We start from the raw sequence: 25,171 nt of genomic DNA, 5'->3' as shown, positions 1-25,171 counted from the left end.
TTTGATCATATCGAGGTATGTTTGCGGTTGCATATTTAAAGGTGCACTATTCACGAGGCTAAAAGTGCTTATTCGTAGCGAGAGAATCAAATCGCATTTCATCGAGTGATCGAACGAAGGGTGCACACGTGTGTACATGTGCGCTGACGTTCATTTCTCTTCCCTGATGCGCTACAGGTATCGTCAAGATCGTATTCGAGATATCTGAACTGTCATTCTCTCTCGAAAACAGCGGACGATAATTCGTTCGCGGGGCCGGTGGAACGCGAGAAGCGCGAGATTAGTTGGTGAAGCGCGACTCGTCAGGTAGCGATGAAATCGCGTTATCAGCGAACGCCATTACTCGAACAGCCGGCGTCGACGGTATCGATATTCATTGGCAATTAAGTATTAACAGCTTATCGGCGGAAAATGACCTCTCCGCGAGAGTTCAGGCTTCCCTGTGCACCCCGACGTTTCTCATTTATAATTAGAAAGTCGATTACCGCGCGGCGCCTTTGCGATTGCCATGCGTCAGCCGCGCGCATCGCGCGCAACTTCTCCCCCGATGCGGTTCCCCCACGAAAAGAAAACGTCGAGTTCTTCCGCGAGGAACGATTAACCTTTGAACCGCGGTAGGTTTCAGAGCGAAGCGGGATTATGTAGGTTAGACTGGTCGTAAAATTTCATTGCACGATCGAAGGGAGAAGACATTGTATCGAAACGAATAACACTTGCGATCGCTTTTGTTTTTTTTATAAATGGAACTGGAATGAAATTTTCCAACGAGCGGGACCAGACGATATTCGTGATAATCTTTGGCTACGAAACGGTACGATTGAAAAATGATTCACTTACGCCGCTGGACGCTTAACGATAAATAACGAAAAAGCTGATTAAGCGGTTTGTCATTTATTATCAATTAGAACGCGGCAATATGGTCCTCGAAATTAGCTGAACGCTCGCGCGTGACACGTCTGCTGATCGAAAAATGGTGAAATTATGAAATATCTTGCGGTACCTCTCGCGGTCGGCGCACCGACCGACCAGCCACCCCTTTCGATTTTTCGATACAGCACCGTCGAACACGCGGAATATCCATTATTGGATGAATAACGTATTTTCCGTCGTTAATGTACAGCGGTCCATTAATTTTCGCCTAACGGCGACAATTGCCTCTCGCATTGAAAGCTTTTCGGTTTTCAGCAGAAAGTACGTTGTCCCAATTCGTTCTCGTCAACCAACGGAAGCGTTAAAATAAAAACGAGCAGAATGGGGGATTTGTCGAGCAACGGAACACGCGAGTTTCGCGGACGTTTTGTTACAAGCTCTTCAACACGCCTGACCAAGTTACATCTTTAAACTGTGACATTAGTCCAAACAGTGTTGAAAACGGCTCTTCTACTGAAGACCTCGATCATTGATCCACGTTACGAGATTTTTCGCCGCATTCATAAAACTCAAAATACATCTCCCTGGAAATGTACAAGTAACTAAAACTAATTAGCACGCACGGGATTTGCTAGTAGAGAGCCGAAAGAAATTTTCCCATATTCGTTATGCTTTTAGGATCGCCGAGCTAGATCCTTTTTGACGAAGGATTTATAAAAACGCTTTTTCAAACTGGTTCGCAGGATGCAATTCTGCCCATCGCGCACGTCACTTTTTAAATCCACTTTGACTTTTATAGAGATCGGCGCTTAAAAATAATCCAATGGAAAACTCGTTTGAATTAGTTGCCCGCAAATTTTGATCCCCGATGCCATGTATACGTGCGTGTAATCAAAACGAACAAGAGCAGCGTAATCAAGATGATAATTCAAAGACCGGGGAATAGATTTTAAACGCGTATAAAATCCCTGACCGTGCTCGAACAGTGCTATCCGGGAATTCGACCAACAAAAGTTACCCGGTACAAATTGCTACTTCTTACCCCTAATTCTTGTCCGAGGGAATTAAGCCGGGAGATGGAACGCGTCGAAGACGAACGAAGATGGCGCACCCTCGAACGGGATAATATAATTGCGCCACGGAAGGCAAACTCGATGTCTACGCGGTTTGCCTTCGGCCGGCCGGCGATTTGTATTTCGACCAAGCAATTTAGCGAAAACTTTTCCACCGCCGTTTCGTTATTACGCCCCCGTGGCGGCCCACTTTGAAACTGAATCTTCGCCAAGTTCCCGCCGTAACTGGAATATAATGTACCGTATATAGAGGAGGACGCCACCCCCGAGGGAAGGGACCCTCCTTCGATGCTCTTTCGATCTCTACAAGCGTCGTTTCCCCGCGAATCGATCCCGCTACCTTCGAAGACACTTGCCCCGTGAATAATTATTCGCAACTCCTCCCGCAGTTTCCTCGAACCTGTTCGAAACTCGTTTCAGATAGGACGCACGAAGATTGATGATAAAAACCAGGGGAACGTTCATTCTTTCTTATCTTTTTCGCCGTTGCCGCGCAATGATGTATTTACCTAACCACGGACCTACCCTCCCGCGAGGCTAATGGATTGTCGACCACCTAGTGTTTTGCTTAAGCTCCATTTGGGGTGGGTAACGTTTTTCCAGAATGCGGGATCTATGGACCGCCATAAATCTATTGCACTTTTCAGGATTCGGAACGAGAGGCTGTTACATTCTTACCATCTATTTTCTTCCACGCTGCTTCACGTTCGTACGTTCCTCTCGTTAATTACCTATGAAACAGCGACTCGACCGATAGAAATGGTTCGAACTCGACGGAACCCAATGTTTCTACGAAACGTGTTCTTAAACTCATCGAATTTATAGATCACCCAAATTGTCTCATCCATGTTTTATTCGATCTAGCCAGAGCCCCGTTAGCCATCGGACAAGTCCGACGCCCAGGCTCCACCACGAGGAGGTGGGGTTGGCACTTGCTGGACGCCCAGCTTCTGGAGCCCAATTTTCCCTAGACACACGTTGGCTTCGCGTTCTTGAACCGACTCGATGATATCCTCCGTTTCTCGTGCAAACTTTCGTATAATAAGGAACAAACACCCCGCGGGTTCACGTTGTCTTACACCGGATCCGATCGATACCTCGACCGGGTGTGAACCTGCGAAACTTTTTACATTCTGACCCGAAGATACGCCGCGAATTGACTCGTTTCATATGCGCCCTCCTCTCACTTCCATCCTGTTCCTCTCGTCTCGACCGATAATACGAGCTGGTGCATTTTAACGAAACGAATCGATTGTCACGGATATTAAATAAAACGAAACGACTGGCGGTAATCGGTTCGAGCGCGGTGGTTTTTCGAGGGAAAGAATTTCGTTCACGGTCTAGATGGTTTAATTGGCGAGACCGGTCGACCGAGAATAACGGAAGATCTTTCGTTCACCGAGCCGTACAGCGGATTTTGTTTCCGCCAATTGTTGCAGGTTTCTATGTTGTTTCGTAAGAGGGCTCGATCGGTTTCGAATCAAATATGACGAGCTTTAATTCTGACTACTTTCTACAGGATCGATATCGTTTCTTTAGCAACTTTAAAATACGATGTCTATTCGATTATCTCAAATTTGGCAATGAAAAAAATACATACGTTCTTTTGTCAGGATTATTTTACCATAAAAGAGAAAGGGTTTCTCGTTCGTAATTTCGTCAACTATGGAAGGTATTAGAAAATCGATGCCACGTACGTTTGCGATCGACACGATCAATGCAGTTCATTCGATCGAATCGCCCGAGCGTGACTCGTTGTTATGTCACTCGAAATTCCGCGGTCCGTGCAGGTGCATAATGCATCGGGAGATATTCAAGGATGATTAAACGCAGCGAGCTAGCGAGCAAACCCCGCGCGGGGAATTGTGCGCGATTAAAAAATACGAGAGTGCGTAATGCAATCGCTAAAGGTAATCGAGGATTCATCGCGGAAAAAATGTGCGAACTCAATTAACATACTACTTGTACATCGATGTTCGCACTGACGAAGGATAGAAGAATCATCATTGGCATCTGCGAATTATCTACTACCATGCGTTCCTACTTTTTCTTTACGAAAAGCATTTGCAAAATAATTGAAGAAAGCAATGGACAGAACTCGTACTTAATCAGAGAAGTAGCCGCGAATAGTCGATTGATTCCCCTCAGACTTTAATCCGATAATCACAAGTTTAATCCTCTTACGCTTTCCTTCCTTGGAAAGTAAGAAGCCGGAATAACTTTTCAACCGGCGGTGCAGCTCAATCTTCATTCATCGTAATCGCATTTGAGTTGCAACAAGTTCGAGCAAGTATCCGTTAACAGACCGCGGATGTTCAGGCGTTTAAAGGAAAAATCGAGTATCCAAAGGAACGTGAAAATCTTGATTTTGATCGTCGAAACCGCGCGGCTAATGACAGTCGTCAACGAATCTCGTCGCGTAAGCGAATTAACGGACAACAGGTTCCCGTGGCCGGTTCTAATTAACATATCGCATAATTATATCGTCGTATCTAACTAACAGCCGATGATTGGTCGGGCGAACGCTGCATTCGCATCGTCCAAACGTACCGGTGACAGTTTCGGGCAACTGATATGGATTTATAATAGCTGGCCAAGCTAGTGATCACCTCGTAATTCATTGCTCGCCGTTTCGACGTTCAACCGATTACGCGAAATGGCGGATACTAAGCGCGGAGGGCCTCGCCGACGACGGAAATACAATAAATACCGCGAACGGATCCGCTGAAACTCTGGCTTGCTAGAAAAGTTGTTACGAGCCGTGCTTACGCGAAATACACGCGCATGCATATATGTATGCACCTACGCAATCCGTGGATGGAAATAAAATATCGTTGAAACGCAAAAATGACGTTTTGAACTTAAAAACTGGCAGGAAATGGGCGAACGGGTCGGTAGAAAAAAAAAGAGAGGAGGGAAAAATTCGTCGATCTCGTTGGCAATGGCGGAGATTGGTTTAGTGGACAGAATAACGATTTTCGAATCTACCGCGGATGTATTAATCGCGAAGCGCCGAATACTCCAGAGCTTTGCTCTCGCTGTGGCGGTTTTCCCAGATTGAAAATTCAATTTGAACGTTTCTGTAAATAAAATCGCGGTCCGTTTGTTCACCCTTAACTCTTCAACCTCTGCACGTGTAACGTTACAATATTCAATCGTCTGTTCGTTCTCGCCGTTCGAATAATATTACGATTTCAGCTGAATCTCGTCTCAATGCCTGCCACCGGAAGCCCCGCTGCGTGGGTACCAGACCTGAAGATCAAACGAGAAGAAATAATTAAAAACAAGAGAACAGATAGGAATCTTGGTAGATACAGTCGAGAATGATCGATGAAGTTTTTATGAAAACGCCACGGTAGACAAGACAGCATAAAACCAGGACGATTTTGATTGATAGGGGTGGCACGAATTTGAAATTCCGCCTCTAGTCGAGAAAAACTACGTCCCATTATTCGACCTTTCCCTCCGGCTATGCAAAACGTCGCGAGAGGGCTGGACTTACACGCACGCGTGCCTAAGTAAAAGACGTATGTCCACGTCAGACTCCTTCCGAGCATGCACGTCCTGGAACACGGCCCGTGGAAGCCGCCTTCCGGTGGTTCCAGAGGACACCAGTTCCAGCGTGTCGCCACGGTTCTTCGCTGCCTTAAAACTCACCCTCTTCGCTTCCTTCCTCTTTATACGTAAAGAGTGTTGCAAGTTTTCTCTAACCAAACTTCCCACCAGTATGGTTCAGAGAAATGGAGGATCTCCATTATAGACGCCACTTAACTTCGCCTAACGAGCTGCTTTTCTAAATCTTTTACTATTTCAGAGATACAAGTCCACGTTCACTAAATTCATCCTGTGTATACCACTTATCGCGAGGAATTCGTTTACCCGCGTCAAACCTTTCCTGGTATCACTGACGCTAACAAAGAAACTTCAGCCTTTAACCAAACACAATTCATCCCCCTCTACGTATAAACTCTTTACTCTCGCCTTATGCATATCTAATGTCCTCATTCGCCGGATATTTACAAGTCAAATGCGAGGGATCGATGCGCGTTAGAACGATCGGGTGAAACCAGGGCCGCGGCCGTTCAGTGGCTGAAAGTTATAGGGGATGGGGTGGAAAAGCTCGCGGCGGGAACGTCGGGGCCAGGAGTGGCGCGAGTGCCGGAGTAAGAAGAGAATACGAACGCGCAAGGAGGAGACGGTCGGGGTACGGTGTAACGAGAAAAATGGGACGCGCAATGAAGCCCGGGACCGTATTTATTTTGTCTTGGAGCGATGGCTCACCGCAGACCCGGGCACAAAAGAATCGTGGCTCTGGTCTACCGACGATAAAGTCTGCGGGACGGAGGATGAGGCTGAAGTATACGCGGACCATGCCGTTGCGGCCGGAGACTTCAAAAAGTTCTCCAGCTCGCGTGGAGGAGGATCGGTGGAGGGTTCGCGCGATAGAGCCGTGCATGTGGAAAGTTCCCGCGATCCACGAGGGATTCGCCACCCGAAAGGGTCTCGATTCTTCGGCGAAATAAATTCCCGGGTGCCTTGCCCTTTTTCTGCCACGCTTCGATCGCCCCTGTTTCCTCCGCCTTTTATTTCTGCGTACACCGCAGGTTAACTAGTTGAGTGTGAATTCCTTCGCCCGCTGCGAAGAACGCGTGAAAACAACCGCGATGGTTATTATCGTAACGTTAAGAACGAAATAGGGAGTATCGTTCAGCTTTATTCGCGAAGCAGGTATGAAAATAGGAAGATAACATTTCCAACGAATATAAATTCAATAATTAATTTCTATCGTATATTATTAACGCGAAAATTAAACGACTGAAAATTAAAGGATTAAATCATTTAACACATTTAATGAGGACGAAATGAATAATTGATTTACTTGAATATTATTAAATATCGTTTACCGTTCTAGCAATAACAATACGCATCGTCGTTTCCATTGTGTAACAATTTTAATTATCGCTGAAACAAACTCGTAACCATGTTCCCATCGCTCGTTAAAGGAATTGTATGATACAGTCATCTATCTCGATTGGAGCTTCCTACCCTGCGACATGATTTAAGTGACCAGAGGGTCTTAAAAGCAGGCGACTCACCGATAGACGCGAAGGATCAGTGGTACACCTCAAAGGAAGTCATCAGGGACGCCGTTGAAACCCAGAGGAAGTCGTCTTAGAGACCATCGCAGGAGTAGCTTCGATGAGAGATTTCGCAGATGAAGCGGCGACTCTGAGAATGTTGAATAAATTTATTTAGCATGAAATATCAGACATCAATGATGTCCCTCTTTGTGAAATAAGGAATTGTCGTAGCCAGACGTTGATGCCACGTAATTACATGATCTCATTACAAATATTTGATCGGAGGAGGGCAAACCGCTCTGCGCGGGTCTGGTGGCAGGCACTTGACAAACGTAGTTTGTCGGTCGTGCTAGGGCCACGTCACGACCGCGAAATGGAGGCGCGCGATAATTGAATTCGTGTAATCGACGTTACGCCCCGGCTTGTAGCGGTCCCGTGGGAACTGGCGTCGCTAAAACGCGTTTCTGGACGTTCCTTATTACGACGTATCCCTCGCGAAAGAATCGATTCGATCCGACGCGCCAGCTGCGCCGTGCGACGCGTCCGATCGAATCTACTTGCAATTAACCGAGTCGCGAGAGACCGACGCTCGAGGATTCGAAGCTTTTTTTCGCGTCTCCGATTTCCCGTCGACGATCGTCCGAAAGGGAGACACGATTCGCGCGACCGCCACCTCCGGCTACGTTCTCTTCGTTCCAACCGTCGCACGGGGTAGATTCAAATGGCAAGAACGACGCCGGCGACGCTCGCCCGTTTCCCTCGATCCCTCCTTCCCGCTTGTAGTCCCAGAGGGAGGCACGAAATGAATTGTACCCGCCGTCGTGCCCGACGGAAAGAGTAATTTGATGCGCAACCTCGAACTCCCGGACGATAATAAAAGGGGTAAAATGTACTCGGAGTCGTGTTGTATTAATTTAACTTCAGCCACGCTGCGTTCGCCGACGGTTGGGGGACACCAAAGCGATATTAAGTTAAATTACGAACGGTCTACGGCCGTGGTGGCTCGGCCGGACTCGTTTCGAGATTAACGGAACGGACTAAGAAATAGAAAAGAAAACGGGGGCTGGGGCGGTACACAGCCGGGGGAAGGAGGAAAACACGAGAAGGAAAAAAAAGGAGAAGAAAGAGGAAGGAACCAGGCGGGAATGGAAGTAAAGGAAGATCGAGGGGATGGCGGTGCGCAACAAACGGGGGTGGCGACCATTGCCGACGGCTCGGAAGTATTGCAAAGAACTGCGCTCGCGGACTTCTCTGATAACGGAGAAACTTGGGTTTCCTCTTTGTTGATCGTATCGTTCGGTCTTGCAACTATCCCCCAGGTCGGAAGTGCAAGGTTTTTGCGTGAATCCTGCGGGTTAAAAATGTTTCTAATTAATATACTCCCCGTTGATGCTCCTCGGAGCTGCTGACTAGGTTTACCCGGTATTACGCTCGATAACGAGCGCCGCTCCGCAGGAAACATTAATTGATAACGTCGTCAATGGTTTTTATCGCTGACTAAACTTAATCTTCTCTACTTGGACGTAATATAATCGTGATTAAATTCAGATCGAATTAAGAATACGAAACGTTTGTAAAAATCTCCTTAATATTTCGTAGACATTGAAACGCGGGGAGATCCATACCGATGGAAACCTCTAGGAGAAGTGCTCGGTTACCTCCGCAAATTACGTCCGACCCCATCATCCGTTGAAACCGAGTAACACGTCCGTTCTAATCTTGGCCGTCATGTTTCTCTTGTTAACAGAAATCCTCGGGATGGAGCTAAGAACGGCGAAGCTGTTACTTTACTCGACGCTGGTGGTCGTCGTGTGCTGGAGCCAGGAGGACTGGACCGCGCAATGCTCCACGTCCTGCAAGTGCATGTGGATATCCGGCAGGAAGACAGCGGAATGCGTCCGGCAGAACCTCACGCAGATACCGGAGGGCCTCTCGCCGGACATCCAGAACTTCGATCTGACCGGGAACCGTATCACGCACCTGATGCACGACTCGTTCAGCCGCGTGCAGCTGGTCAATCTGCAGAAGCTGGTGTTGCGCAAATGCGAGATCGAGTCGATCCACACGGACGCGTTTAACGGGCTGAAGATCGTGATCGAGATCGATCTGTCCGCGAACAGAATCAGGACGCTGTACCCAGGCACGTTCGAGGAGACGCAACGACTGAGGGTGCTGCTGCTGAACGAGAACAAGCTGAAGGTGCTGGAGAACGGGCTGTTCCGCGATCTCGTTTACCTGCAGAAGGTGATGCTGTCCAACAACGAGCTGGAACGGATAGAGAAGAAAACTTTTCGTAATCTACCGGAATTACGGCTATTGACCCTGAACGGGAACAATTTGAGCGCGTTGGAGATGCAGAGCTTCGAGGCGTTGCCGAAACTCGGCAGCCTCGAGCTGCAGAATAATCCTTGGAATTGCAACTGCCGTCTGAAGCGGTTCCGCGATTGGGCGATCGAGCGGAAGCTGTATACGAAACCCACCACGTGCCAGCAGCCGGCCAGCCTGGCTGGGAAGATGTGGGACGAGATCACCAGCAACGAGTTCGCGTGTAGGCCGGAGATCTACACGATCGGGCCCTCTGTGAGGGTTGAAATTGGAAAGGGGAACGTCACGTTCTGGTGCAAGGCTACTGGTATCCCGCGACCGCAGGTATGATCGCGCGTGTATGCACGCGAGCCCCTAAAAAATGTCTGCGATTACTTTTCTTTCTAGTCAGTCCCATCCTACCGTTTCGTAATACGGTCCATCATTCGGTGCTTATATACATTTTTATTCATTTGGAAGGGAAACGCTCGGTTGAACAGTGGGAAGGGTGGAAACGAGGATGGACCAGTATGGGGGAGTATTATAAAACGCGGTAAATCCGTGGGAACGTTGACTGCGGTAATCCACAGTAACTTGCAAGCAATTTAGTATAATACAATTCTTTCCTCTCTCTCTCTTTCTTTCTCTCTTTTTCTCTCCCTCGTTGATTCGACGCGAGGGTTAGGTTTGTTGAAAGGATCGCGCCGGTTAAATTCGCATTCAAGCAACTTACCCTGAAAGCTTTTAAACGATCTCGGCCTCAACATTGTTCTCTGATCTCGAACCGGAAGAGATTCTTTAATGTTTATCCGCTGTAAACTCACGTTTCTTTGTTTCAGTTGTAACCGCGTACGGGGCATTTGGACGCAACGTGGAAACGTTCACTTTTGTATGGGGGATTATCAGTTATTGTTACCATCTTTGACATTTTCGAAGCGCGTATGAAAGCTTTTCGTATTCAGCGGATTAACGAAATGCTTTTATTCCGGAATCCTTTTATTTCGGAGGGTAGCGCGCGCGTTCCAGAACCGCGCTTATTTATGTTAAATGGTTCGGAAGTACGACGCGAAACTGAACGTTTCTCCGTCCAAAAATCGATGCGACATTGATTTCCCGAAACCAAATTATTCGCGCGTGTATAGTTTTCCAAAATATTTTAACGCGTCACTCTTCTTTCCCCGGGGAGCGAATGTGAAATTGTTTTTCGTGCGTAAAATAATTGAAAAGTCTAGGCGAACCGGGGTCGAGTCGAAAAACTGTGTCGCAGGAATTTTTTCATTTTATGAAAATCCTTTGCTTCTACGGAGAATGACACGCGACCGAGTAGAATAGGGTAAGCGAAAAGAGAGAGAGAGAGAAAGAGAAGGGGAGGGAGAAACAGGCGTCTTTTGAAATCGTACGTACAAAAGGCGGACGTAGTTACGCGAGCCTTTGCGCGGAATAGCGAAGCCTATTCGGTCTTTCCACGGTACGAAAACTTAAATTAAGAACACGCTTAGACTTTTGTTCTTCGCGCGTTTACGCCGCGATTCGAGGCAAGTTGCCGTGCCCTCTGTAGCAACGGTAAGAATGACAGAGGTAAAGACCCGTTAACCGGAGAACGAGAAAGGTGTACACACCATCCTTGTATTCCATCTCGCGTAAAATAAACTGCGCGCGACCAACCTGCGATCGCGTTACGCGATACCTAACCGAGAAATGTCTGTTTGAAAACTTCAGCTCTCCTGGGTCTATCGCACTCGGATCCTGAACAACGACACGAGGCGGCACAACGGCGAGAAGAACTACGTCCTGCGATCGAGCCACGAATGGCTGAACCTGACCATACCAGACGTGACACCCTCCGACAAGGGTGACTACATCTGTCTGGCGAAGAGCCCTGGCGGGAACACCGAGAAGAACGTGACGCTGATGATCGTTGGCGGCGCTATAGGTGGCCAGGACAATATAATCAGCCTGCCGCTCGCTCTAGGGCTAGGCTTGACCGCGTTGATGCTTCTGATCGGCACCGTGCTCTTCTGCGTGTGCTACTGCCGCCGGCGTAGGACCAGACACGACGAGAAGAGTCTGGAAGCGGCGACGATGGAGCACCACGGCCTAGGTGAACAGGAGAAGTCCCTGATCACGACCATAAATCCCGTGGTGAAGCCGCCCAGACGGTACGAGGCGCCTTCGGTGACGTCGCACGGCACCGAGATGACGGAGCTGAACCGTACATTGCTCGACAACGACTCGATCTTCGGTCAGTACACCGCCTACATTACCGAACAGTGTGTGGCCAGGTGCTAGCTACTAACCATTTGTTAGCTCCCGACCGGGCGATTACGCCGTGACGTCCCGTGGAACGCGCTCGACGCTCGCACGGGCTCGATGGTGCCGCACCCGCTCGCGTGCTACGTACGCTCGCACGAAACGAGGAAATCGAACGAGTAATGGCCTTCCGAGAGTGAACTCGGAACGATGGATGTTCAGGGTTTCTTTCGCGTTGATTACCCCTTAACTGGCTCGATGAAATTCTAATGGTAGTTTGAACGGGCCTGGAATTTTACTTTCTCTTCGCCGTACGGAGCTTAATATCGTGTACACGTTGGCATTGGTCGAATCAAAGACGATTTGTGTAAGCAGAAGCTATAGAGACTTATGTGCGTTATCTGATGACATTTTTACTAAATTTAACGTGGCCAGAGATGTTCTAGAATACTTTTAGGACAGTTAAGGGTTGATCGGGATCGATGAGGGATCAATTTTTTTGTTCATTCCAATTTAGACGACCATGGGAATGGTAAGTTAAGCTTTAACAGGGTTATCCATGCTAGGGTTAGATTATCCATACGTGGTACATATCTGATAGGTGGGGTCAGTTTGATTTTAAGAGAAAGAAGCGAAGAAGCTCGAGAAGGGGATAATTTAACTAAAATCGGTAGTCAGACGTGGTTTCAAAAGGAGCAAGTCGAGGTGTTCATGATACTTGTATAATAAAGTACAATAACAGATCGTCAAACGATTGAACGATACAGCTATTAGAAAAAAAAATCGTATATTTGAAAAAGAAGAACACGAATCGTAGGTATTTGTAGACACAAGGAAGTTAATATTACAGAGTTGTATCGCTAAACAACTCGACTCCGTTTCTCTGCTGGCTACTTTATCAAAATTCTACTTGATACATGGTCCTGTTTACCATTAACTAGTTACACGAGTGCAACATTAATTTCAATAGGAAAAATCGAAGCAAATAATACCAAAACACTTGGTACGCTTTCTTTACACCTACGTGTAGCGTGCACCGTTTCACAGCAGAAATGATCGCGTTGATATTAACGCGAGGATCAATCGATGGTACACGAAACGAAATCGAATTTAGATATTGTTAAACGCAACGGCCATTAATCTTCCGATTTCCTTCGAGAACACTCGTTCGCCCCGTGCAGGGGTGCCTAACCGAGTATCGTCGCTAATTAAGGGACGGAATAGATTAATTGAATCGTATATAGCGAGTGTATTTAACTCGAAGACAATCGTGTCGTACGTTAAATGCCTGGTTGGGAGGTTCAGTAATCCCAACCAGCAGATAAATGAGGCGCCATCGATCCCGGGTTAACAACTATCGACCAAGACTGTTGCAAGATTAATGAGAGCGTGCAACGCGTGTAATGATAGAGAGTGGGAAAGGTGGTCCGGGTGGCGGAGGAATCGAGAAGGAGGAGAAAGGCATTCGTCATTTGCGTCTGGTCGTTATCGATAGAGTTTTTCTCCGCGGGCAACCTCGTTTTCCCGCGAAAGAAAGAAAACAAGCTCCGCGCGCGCGAAATTCCCCGCGTTAGATATCGTTAATTAGACGGGACGTGATCGCGGAACGGTTATTTTGCTAGACACTGTATATACGTGGATCACTCGTACACGCCGAGGTGTAAATTCTATAGTATACGTCGATGTGCGTTAACTGTTTAAGAGAGCCTAAATATTTTTGTCCTTTACTATCGGTCGTTATCGTGGCGGCGTTGTACATACACGATTCTCTCTCGCGAACGAATCAACGATGGCGATAATAACGGCGATCAACGAGAAATAGAGAGGGTAGTAATGTAGTGGGGTGGAAGGCCCGTGAACTAACGTCGGAACGGCGCGTTAAAGAGCGAGGGGCGACGAAAAATGTGACGAGGAGCGTAAAGATGTTACTGCTAATTGAAACACGGTTACTCGCTGTTCAGCGAAAGTAATGGAAATAGAGGAAACAATAAGGGGTGGTAGCGGTTGGGATTGTGTACGCGCAGAATGGTGATTAAAGCGATAAGCGGGAAGGAAAGTGCGCGGTTTCCGCGACGTTTGCCGCGGGTTGCACAAAGGGAAGGGTAATAATCATTACGCGGCGCTCTGTCCTGAATTAGCAAGCTGCCGTTTTATTGAGAACGATACGGACGATTCTTCCCGGTGTGTACCCGCGAACCGTATGCAAATCCCGCGTCTCTTTGTCTATGCACTCTCAAAGATGGTAATTGAAATTGTCGAGGATCTCGGTGACTGAACAAGCTACCTTCTGCACGTCAACTACCTCTACACGCACAGTCTCTCTACGTAAATGCATGCCGGCGGGAGGTTTAGTCGCGTGCAACCGTTCTCTATCCAATACTCTGGCCTACTTTCTATTTTTGTTGCGAGTCTCGTCAGACACGAGACGCGAATTGCGACAAACGTTTCACGGTTGCCGACTCGTAGCCACTTGTCATTAGCGACAGGTTCTCGTTCGCGCGGAAATCGTCGCTCGAGAATCGAGGCTGGAACGGGCATCACCAGTCACGTGACACACCACCACCGCTGAGGGAAGATTGGAGAACGCGAGTCATTGACTGGCGGGCGAAACGCGATAAAAAAAAAGAACGAAAGAAAAAACAGCCAAGTGCATTGACATCGATCGGTACTTCATTTTCTTGACAGATTCGTTACGGGCGGAGGCGGAGGAGTCGCGTCGTCGTTTAAATTATAGCTCCACGACCCACTTTTTACCCTCCCGTTGCAACTTTATCTCGGAGGTCACGATCGATTTACGTGTCTTCGCGATAGAAAACGTGACAGGTCTTCCAGGTTATATAACGCTCACCGATACTGTTACACCGTATCATCCGAAGTAGTTCCTTTGCAACGAAGATACCGCGAGTCTAGATATTTTTATCATTACAGACCCTATCGTCGAAGAGTCGCGAACTTAGCATTTCAGCTACCACTGTTCGAAATATAAAACGTCAGCGCTGCCGGTGATCGGTTCGAAGGGTAGTTTTCCAATAGATAGGGAATAGCAGGTTTCCCGGCGGATGATTTGTAACAGTTTCAAAATTCAAGAGATACGCTGATGTTTTATCGATTACTTTTCCCCCTTTAAACGTAACCGATACATTTTTTAATCGTGCGCGATTACACGAACAGTGATGCAATCGACGGATGCTTACGTTGTCGCATCGAAATTTAATTTCATTATCGATTGAAAATATTTCTCTCTTGTTGTAGGTTAACATTTCTTAATTTCATTCGCATGCTCTCTCTTTTCTATCGTTTAATTACAGTGCTTTACGCTTTTACCTGGCATCAGGTGAGTCTCGAAATCATGAAACATCATTCGGCTGGTATTTAAAGCCTGTGTAACTGAAATGCAAATTATCGATACTTTCTTCAGATAATGAAAGTAATACTTGGGTGGTTCCCCTCACTTGGAAGTTTTCATAAGGATCTATTTGCCTGCTGTATGGATTACGCAGGTATAGAACGCGTTTTTAGTTCCGGGAAAACCAATCTGCAATGCATCCAAACATTCCCTGTGACTGTATCCAAAAGATGTAAAATATCTTGTGCTCGAACGTGTATGCAAAGTGTGACAGGACGGGTGATACAACTCAGGAAACACGCGTAGATACAAACCATACAAATAAATAGCAGAATTTTTCAAAATTGACATCCACGTTTACGTAAATGCTTGCTATACGAATCAAATATCACTCTCTGTCACGATCCGTCCTGCCACACCTCGTGTAAAGAGTGCAAAATTCGACTTATAGTGATACAGAATGGACTAACCAACTTTTTTTTTCTGTTACTTCTAAAACCAAGAGTGAAGACATCGCGCATAACAACCTCGATAAACCGCAACTGATCGACGATAAAAATTTCGCGTCTGCGTTCACAGCAACGCGAGAATGTTCGCCTAGTTCCACGAAAATAACAAAATCTCATTCCTGAACGAAATCGCATTGCCCGTGCAACGTGTGCAGTTGATGAAACCCCGACACTCAACTAACCCACGCTTGACACGTCCGTCTCTAACCGAATTTTACCACTATCGGATCGACGGCCGCTTACTCTCCAAGTTTTCTTTTTCAATTATCATTTAATTACCATTAATCGCGTCTTTCACTTTTCGTTCTTAACGTTCGCCCTTCTTTTTTTTGTTCATGTCCTGGCAGCTGATGGTATCGGTGGCGGTGTCGGCGGCGGAGTGATCGGCGGCGTTGGCGACGACGAGAGGGAAGAACGAGCGACCCCAGAGCTCGAGCCCGGGACGGGCACCCTGTGCCGCGCAGGAGGCGGAAGCTACCGCCAGTATCCGCCGGATCTGTTGGCATTCTCAGGCGGACGGGGCGCATCGCCGACTAGCCAGGCGTCCACTGCCCCCGACAACACGCGTCTTCCTAGTCAACACGCGACGCCAACCGCGGCCACGTACGGCTCGCCCTCGAACCAATATCCAGCCGCGTTCAAGACCCTGCCGCACAACCGTAGCGTCACCCCCTACGGTCTCGCGAGCACCGCGATCGCGCCTGTGCTTCCGCGTCACGGATACGTGACGATACCACGGAGACCAAGAGCACCCAGCTGGAGCAGCGGACCGCCCACCTCGCCCACGGAAGGGCTGGAACCGGTTTACGATAACCTGGGCCTGAGAACCACCGCGGACGGTAGCTCCGTGTTGTCCTTGAACAAAAGCCCCGAGCCGTTGTCGTCGATGAGGAGTCGACCACTCCCGGGGACACCAAATTCCCACTACGGCAGCATACAACGAAGCACGCCCAACATACTGACCAGCAGCCCCCTGGATAGAGCCGCGCCGGAAGGCGCGGCTGAATGGCCCATGAAGCTCGCCGACGAATCCACCGACAGTAGCCACATTCTTGGACAGCAGCAACAACAGCAACAACAGTCGGGCAGCAGCAACACGTTGAGCAGAAAAGTGCCGCCCAGACCGCCGCCAAAGCCCAAGAAGAAGTCCACCAATGGACCCCTGTACGAGGACGAGGGCGAGGACGGCACGGAGGTATGATCGACGTACGTCGGTCGACGAAGATGAGGCCGCGAGGTCGTAGCCGTGCTGATGACGAGGACTAGAGACACATGACCGAAGCCACAATAAACCGGTAGTGCCTTTCAAGAAGAGACGACCCCAGCGCTGAATCGACGGGTCGATAGCGTTTCGGTTCGAACGCGCGAGATCAGCCGGCGAATCTGCTGACGGATTCCACGTCCGATGCGAAGACCACGGGGACGCCATCGGATCGTCGCGCGCACCCCTCGCTCAGAGACGCCTTCGCCGGACGTTCATTATTTTTTATCGCCGTGTTCTTTCTCCCTGTTTTTACGTATCTTCTAATTTATTTGGTTCGCGTCGTGTGACAGGGTTTCTGACTATGCTGTGTGCGGCTCCTGTGTGATCGACGCGCGATTCTTCGCGGTGACGCTCGCGCGATACAAGAACGCTCGAACCGGTCGCGAGGAGGAGCGTTCCTCGTGAGAAACGATTCCGACAGTGGACACACCGGTCGCCTGAGAGCGTTCGCGCTCGTTTCTGCCCTCTGCAAAGAGGGTGCTGGCGGAACGGCGCGAGGCGCGCCTTGTGTTTGCCGTTGACGGAAGATCATGGACAGTTCATGTAAAATAGAACGTAACGAGACACTTGCCTCGGAGATTACATCCCCTTCCGGGGACGTTCGTCTTATTTATTAACGCGCTTGTTACATGCTTAACGAGGGTTCGCGTTCCACCCGCAAAGGAGACATCGTGGAAACGATACACAAATTACTTGCTACGCAAATACTATCCGACCACTTTTTCATTTCTCGTCGAACTCGCTGTATATTTATTCAGCTCTATTTTCGTATACATTATACACAAAGAGTATCGCGATTATTTCTTTACGCTGTGTACACATTTCTCATTCATACGACATTTCGTTCTTTTCATTGCCCTCGAAGTCATTCATTATTCAAATCAGATGGAATCATCGGATCGATGCTTCTCACGACATTAAAAGTGGCCGTATAATATTTGCGCTGAAACTAGCGACGTATGTATATTTTATACGAGTTCCTCGTAAAATGGTCACGCGATCGGGTATCTCTTAAGTTTTATTTCTCTCTTTTCTCCTCTCTTGTTTCTTTTTTTATTCATTTTTTATTTAATTTCTTTACACCTGCCGATGTATACGAGGCGATAGCTTTTACGCGATAATTGAAGTTTGTTGGCAATTCCTTTTTTATCCCTCGGGCTAGACAAGGGCTAGACAAAGCACCCTTAGTTTCTCTATGGTTAGGATTAGGATTATTTTCTCATTTTCGAATCGCGAGTTACACGTTGGTACTTGACCGCGTCGAGCGGCGATCTGTTGTAACGATATGTAAATCGGAATTAAACGTAACCGTGCGCATGGTTTCGCACTAATTAAGGGAAAACGTATTCAAGTAACGGAGATGTTAGAGTAACTGTTTCTAGTAACGTTAACGCGAAGTCGCGGATACGCGAATATTCCGGTTATTTTACTCGTTCTTAATGGTAAAAGTAACGTAAATGTTCCAGTGCGAGTGTTTACGAGGTCGTAAAATCTGTATAGAAGATCGACCATCCAGGTTTCTCCGAGGGTGCCCCACAAAGCCCATTCCGTCGTGGCACGGTTCACACGATTTACGTTCAGAGCGGTACCGCGACCAAACGCGCAACCTTAACGTGTACCCTCTATCGCCCCTCGGAGCGCAGTACTGCGAAATATTTTAATAATCGTGGCGATGCCCGTGCTGCTACTTCGTTTCCACGAAAAGGGATCTCAACGTTTTTTCGCGGATTGTCGAGTCTGTGTTGTAAAAAGTGTCATCGTACCACTTGTACATACAGTGTATATTATCCTTAAGAAATAGCTCGTCTGTCTTCTGATTGTTCGATGGGGACGGAAACATGCGGCGATGAAAGCAAGGCGCCTGTCTATCATCGAGTTAGGGGTGTAACAACTTTGAATTAACGAGAGTGCTGTCGTATACGTAACGCCCTGTGAATCGCGTATCCAATACGCGTGAAACGTATCACAGGCCGACTGATTTGCTCCCTAAAAGATAATCTGAACTTGGTCAGTTTGGTTTGCAAGTGGTCGATATGTAACGAAGACAATGAATTTGAAGACTAGCGCGTCGAATTACGGAAAGGTAAAGGTTTAATCACGAGAACAGTGATCGATCGTGAATTTTTCCTTCAATTTTACTTTACATTATAATATTATTGAGTTCTTCCTTTTGGATGAATTGTCGAGATGTTCCAAAATGGACGAACGAAGGATTTTATAGGGAATGGAATTTGGAAGACAAATGTTTCAAATTTTATCATTTTATCGAACAGAAAATTGGTATCCGAATGATGTTTGAAATTATATTGATTATTTAAGGACCCAGAATCAAATTCAAACTCTTGTTTCTTAATACATTTCTGACGTCCATTCGATGCGTCGTGCAAGCGTTACTTTTCGTTTTTAAATTTCATTTCCCCGAAACTTTCTTCGAGCTTCGTTCACCCGGAACTGGAACATCCTCTATATCGTACGTAAGCCACACGAACTTGTAATACTTCCAGTATGTTTTATCCGGAGCTTAACGTTGCGTTCCCGACTTTAGCGAGGATTTCGAGATCGATCGTTCGCGCAACTTGTTGCGAACACGCGGCCGACGAATCCTTATCCTGTAACGCCAGTTCAAACGGAATACTCCTCTCAACGACTCACGAATCTAACCAATATACAGCTACGTCCCTTTTTCGAGGACGGATATTTCGAGAATACAGTTGCTACTTACAGTTGGAGAATTATCTGGTCAAAGGACAGAATTTAGTTTTAACATCTGGGGGAAAATGAGATTTTACAATTATTTTTACGTTGTAATCTTGATTTGGAAAATGGTAGTCCTTTTCGCGTAACTACTTAACACGACGATGACGAATTATCGACGAACCCGTCGATTCAATGGCGAGGAAATATCTTCCCCGGAGATCGTAACGCACCTAAACAGTATTACGAAATAAACTCGAGGACGATAATGCGATGTCGATGGGACGACACGGAGAAAATCGCGGCGCGATCGTGTAACTTCGTTCTCTCTGCTATGTTCTAATCACTGTACAGTGCACGTAATCATAGTAATTGGTGAAAAGAGCAAGGGGAAAAAAAAGAGTTCACAAAATAGGTGCCAATGTATAGTTTCTCTTCAATCGTTCCGGAACTGCAGATCTCCGACTAACGAGGACTACGGAAACTTACCAGCAGACGAGTAATCTTCGTATCCAGTGAAGAAACTGTTATCACGATGAAACATGGTTCTTCTCTTCTTCTATTGCTTTCCCATCTTTTTGTTCCACCTAAATTCGTACATATACGGACGATTAGTAAATCCTTGCAAAAATTCCAACTGTCAAATTTGTTTCGTCATTTTTGTTTTAAATTACTGACAGAACTCTAATGAATACCGATCTCAGAGGTTCGGTGTACGGGGATTGAAGGAAGACGGAACCTCGCGAGCTCTCTTTCGCACAAGGAACCACGGTACGATTCCGATCGAGCGGTACCGGAAGCGAGGTTACGCGGACGGCGATCGCCGCGAATTGTTTTAAGCGGCCTAGCAGAGTCGCGGCTCGACCGATCCAATCGTTGTGCCGCGCCCTGTAAATACACACGGACCTTAATCGCACGCTAATTCACGACGTTGTTTATATGTAAATGTGGGCACGCTCGAGGCTCGCGCGGCACGACCGGTTGGTACGGCGCCACGAGTATATTTTTGTAATTTTGTATTTTGACGGGTTCTCCGTTTACGCCTCGCTCCCACGATCATCGCGCGGGGAAGATAACCCTCGTCCAATAACCCGAGGAATTAATCGAGACGATAGTTACGTTCCTACGGCCATTTCTTTCCTCGATTCGGAGTATTGTCCAAAATCGTGATACTCGCTTAAAAGTAACCTGAGAAAATTGAACGTACCCAATACCGAAGGAGTCGTTTATTCGGACCAATTGCGCAGCGACTACAGTATCAACCGCGTAAGAATATCAGACACAGAGTTTGGACTTTGAAAATGAACAAGACGAATCCATAATACGCGAGGTTGATCCTTCGCGTGTTACACGTACTATTCTACAACCGTGGCCTGTATTTACCAGGAAGCGTGGAACTATTATCGCAAGGATACTTTGTCTGCCCGATTAGGTAGTATCCGCCGTTTTAATGAGACCGCTCTCTTTGACACTCGAACGCTGCAACAACACAATTTACGGCGGCTCTTCGTTCCACACCTCGCTGAGACGTCCACTTCGTCCTCCTCCGCGGACGGATCGTTTGCGCGATCGATAGACGCGTGTGCAAATGCATCGATCCTTCGTCGACGTCCCTTAATGACTCTGCGTATCTACCTGTCAGGTATATATATATCCGCTTGAAGTCGTTAACCTAGGACGGAAGTTGAATCGGAGTGAAAATCCGAAAAAGAGAGCGGGGCGAAGGTACGAAGGGAATATGCTTAGGCTCCGCGTAATTGCGAACGTCGATGCGCCCGCATTGGACACGTTGCTGTTGGTATTTTTAATGAGGCTCGCGAGAGATTTCTCGTTACGGGACGAGAAAGGAGCAGAAGCAGCCACGATCCCTGGTGAAAGGGGCGGCTCGCCACGTTGAGGAGCGAGAGTCAATGGAGAGTGAGGAGGCTGATGGGGTGACTGTCAGCCACTTGTAACTGATTTTCTGGACGAGCTGAGGAATTATCGGGTATCGATACGGAAACAGACGTTGTTCTTTGTTATTAGCGGTTTATGGTCGACTGGTGAGCGAACGAGTAGTGGTGCACGTTTAATTCTACGCTGGAATTTTGAAGAACGAATCTAGAAAGGTATAATAGAGGAGATTCAAGAATAATAAAATTGATTTTGAAGCTCCTTTTTCGAACCAAATGGCTTGAAAATGAAACTCTAAGTACCATTTTTATTATTTTGAATATTCGTCTTATTTCGGATTCTAGAATCGCTCCTCAAATTTTTAACCAACGATTACTGTCCATCTAGTATAAAACAATGCGAATTTCGCAATGTAACATTCGATAACAACATTGGAAACTCGATTGTGGAATCACTTTAAGATTCTAAATCAACGAAATCAAACGAAACACCGAGCAATCGTTCGGATTCCGCGATCTATGCTGCCAGAGAACACTCGTGTTCACAGAAACTTGGTATCAGACCGTCTTCTTGTAGATGTATCTAAAAATTCCATGATCTCTTGATCCATCTTACTTTCCAAGGCGTCATTGTAGCGTTCTCTGCATTTGAACCGACGACGGTCGTAGAAAATAAAAAATACCGAGGGTAATTGGCGCGAAGTTCTTAATCTGCAAACTGGATAGCGTGCAGATGAAAGTACCGTCCATTACACTGATCCGACCATAACCGTCTGGGATTAGACGCGTTTCATTGATCTCCTGTACAAACACGAATACATTGAAAGTTAGTAATCTCTAGAGAATTTCATTTCAGTTGCATCGGTGACAAATTTCTTTAATAACGTTCGTCTGCTCTAATTGACTGAAAGTGGTTTTCCTAAAAGAAAAATGCATTTCATAATTGTCCGTCGGAGAAGCATCTGCAAGAGAAACGAGCCACGACGAATACATTCCAGAGAGGATGATGATAATCTTCTTAATTGTCACGCTGTTTCTGTATTTAAGCGCATTTTTAAACGCATTTTCACTGGTCCTTTCACGTGTGTTAATGTACCACAAACAGTTCGTAACGGTAAATTAATTAATCCTCGGTCGAGGGAGGTGAAACGCTGATTTGATTTGGTACACGATCGAACGCGCAAAAATTATGACAAATAATACAGTTATAACAGAAATACCAATCTTTTAATCTTTAGATCCGTAAGGGGTTCACAGTAATGAGTATCGAATTTATAGTCTGACTTCCAAACATCAACCATGCGTTGCGAACGATGCTCTCGTCTACGAACTTTAGATTTAAGCAACGCGTGCGTATCATCTGTTCAAACGTCGTTCCTTTACGAATTATTGTATATTATTATAAAACTTTTGTACAATTCCGGCGTTTATTTATCGAACAGTCGCAGCCGTTCTCCGAAGACTGACATTTTCGATATCCAAAAACCAACGCGATTTCCTTTAGCGTTGCGTAGGTAATATCGTCTGTAAAAAAGGAATTGCGTTCGCGACAAAGAGACGAAACGGTTGATAACCAACCACCCAGAAAACACACCCCGTGTTCTTCTCGATAACTTAGCACGAGACGCGCGAGATCGAATTATGTATTTAACCACAGAAACGAGCGATCGTTTCGCGTCTGTTCGCGCAATTCGAACAAACGTGTAGCCGCGAGCAGACGCTTTTGCGAGAAGACTTAATCGTTAAGCGGTACATGATATGATAAGACTTCGGTGTAATCTGGTGTTGGTCCTGTCTAAGCTGCGGAGTTTAGACGGCTTCCCACATCTTCTCTCCTTTGTTGTGCACTATGGAAACATTGGATTATGCCGCGTTACAAGTGAAAGCGAAAAAGTACGCGTTAAGAGGACTTCTATCTCTGGCGAGGAGAGACGGAGTATGAAAAGGGGTGTATGCGGAGTTTTTCTATTTGCGAGCAGCGTTATTGTAAAGCTCACCGAGATAAGCCGCTCGACATACACCGGTGAGAGGCTCTGGCTTATAAAAATGGAATTGGAGAAAGTAACTTCGAGCGACGTACACGTGGTCCCTTTACCACGGAGTAAATCTAAAATCAAATGGCTACTCGAGGCTCCCCTTTAACCCTTTGCGCTCGACGACTTTTTCGGTCGGACGGCGCTGCAACTCGAGACGATCTCGTACGTAAACGAATTTATAGAAAAATTAACGTACGAAAGTGTTATATTTTGATATATTATCTGCGTTTACATTTTGAAAAACATAATTATCGAAGTTCAAGTTCTGTAGTGATGTCTTTGGTGTGATATTTTACGAAACACTTACCAGGGCATTCCGAGTTGCCAGGATCTTGCGGGTCATCGCTGCTACTTCCGGATTCACTGTCTATTACTCTAATTTTTCTATTTCTCACACCCGGTACCACATCACTATCATTATCACTGTTTACACTTGCTATACACTTGATAGATAAGTTTCTGATCAGTTCAAAATCAAACTCGCGTTAAAACTTTAAAACGAGTGGCGCAAAATTTCGCGATACGTGTGCTCGCTACCGAAACGTGTGCTCGACTCTCGAAACCGCACTAACGCTAGATACGTCGTACTCAGGACTACGGTCGTAGAGGAATTTTACGTCACAATGTCACTTTCCAACGGAAGACATAAACAGCTTGAGGGACATATTCGCGAACCAATACTTCGCGTTTATCAACTGGAGATAACGAAATTCCACATAAATACAGCCGCTCGAAACATCGTGGCGAGTGAGAGTCGTCGTTCGAGCGCAAAAGGTTGATGTTCGTTTCCCTGAAACTTTTAGTATATTTATGACACTGTGTCCTGCGTACTCGAGCAGCCAATTAGTTTTAGACGAGCTACGTCTCGGATACTCGGTTACCATTGTTGTAAAAAATTGTGCTTTCTCGATTGATCGCTCGAGTCGTGTCCTAATCATCGTTGAAACTGCCTAACTCGCTCCACATCGCCACCTTGTGTAAAGATTATACATACTACGAGTATAGACAAGGATTTCCCATATGTATACTGTAACGTATAAAACGATAGTACCGTGGAGAACGCGAAGCATGTTCCTGACGAAGAGTTGTTAGGGCGCAGTATTTCTGTGGATCAGCCGCCGCGCCTCGTCCAGGTTTCTCGTTGCTTGACGAGCGCGCGCGTGGACTTATTACGGGGCCGGGTCATGGATAAAAATGACGTTTCATTAACATATTTTCGTATCTCGTACAGCACTCCGTTGTACAGGATAAGAACGCTTTCAAGTGTTTTTATCGTATAAATAGGGATTATTATATAAATGTGAAGGAACTATGTTTGCGTGTCACGATATAGGCGTAAGCGACCTCCCTAGCGGATACGTAGCGATCAGATCTTTTCTTTTATTATACTTTAGGTCCTAGATGACATAGGAACGTTAAGATTGGATAATCGAGGTAAAAAAATCTTTGCGGACGTTGATCATGTCTTCTTTTCCCTACTTTATTACGTATTTGCCTCCATATTAATATTCGTGTTATTACTATTATTATTGCTATTATTACTATTATCATTATTATTATTATTATTGATAATACTGCTGCGGCTAATATTTAATATCCCTATCGATCTATTGGATTTACAGCTAGGTTGCGTTGTTATTACTATTGTGATCATGATTATTCGTAGAAAGTTTTACTGGGAAATTTTACTACTTGCCTTCTAACGAAATTTAGTTTTTGTTTTATACAACGCTCTGGCCGATTATAATTTATACGCCATTGTCAATGTACTATCATTGTAAATACTATACATATTTTATAAATGAACTATTTAGCGTGACTGTAATATTAAGAGAATGTACTGAAAGCACCA

General features: G+C 46.4%; 1 protein-coding gene across 4 annotated transcripts in view; it reads left to right on the top strand.

The window, feature by feature from the left end:
• Kek5 (leucine-rich repeat, immunoglobulin-like domain-containing kekkon 5 protein) overlaps nt 1-16,822 on the top strand; it is a 148,039-nt gene extending 131,217 nt beyond the window's left edge. For 3 of the 4 annotated variants that reach the window (XM_076911025.1, XM_076911026.1, XM_076911027.1), the window contains 3 exons: nt 8,772-9,673; nt 11,048-11,570; nt 15,781-16,822. In XM_076911025.1, the coding sequence (XP_076767140.1) occupies nt 8,783-9,673; nt 11,048-11,570; nt 15,781-16,634 (2,268 nt within the window). In that variant the 5' untranslated portion in view covers nt 8,772-8,782 and the 3' untranslated portion in view covers nt 16,635-16,822. Of the gene's footprint in view, nt 1-8,246; nt 8,366-8,771; nt 9,674-11,047; nt 11,571-15,780 lie in introns of those variants that run through there. The other variant, XM_076911028.1, reaches the window with a different exon arrangement.
• The last annotated feature ends 8,349 nt before the right edge of the window (nt 16,823-25,171 follow it).

This window comes from Xylocopa sonorina, chromosome 3 (assembly GCF_050948175.1).
Source record: "Xylocopa sonorina isolate GNS202 chromosome 3, iyXylSono1_principal, whole genome shotgun sequence".
NCBI lineage: Eukaryota > Metazoa > Arthropoda > Insecta > Hymenoptera > Apidae > Xylocopa > Xylocopa sonorina.
The sequence above is the reverse complement of the archived record's forward strand: the minus strand, read 5'-3'. Positions and strand labels throughout refer to the sequence as shown.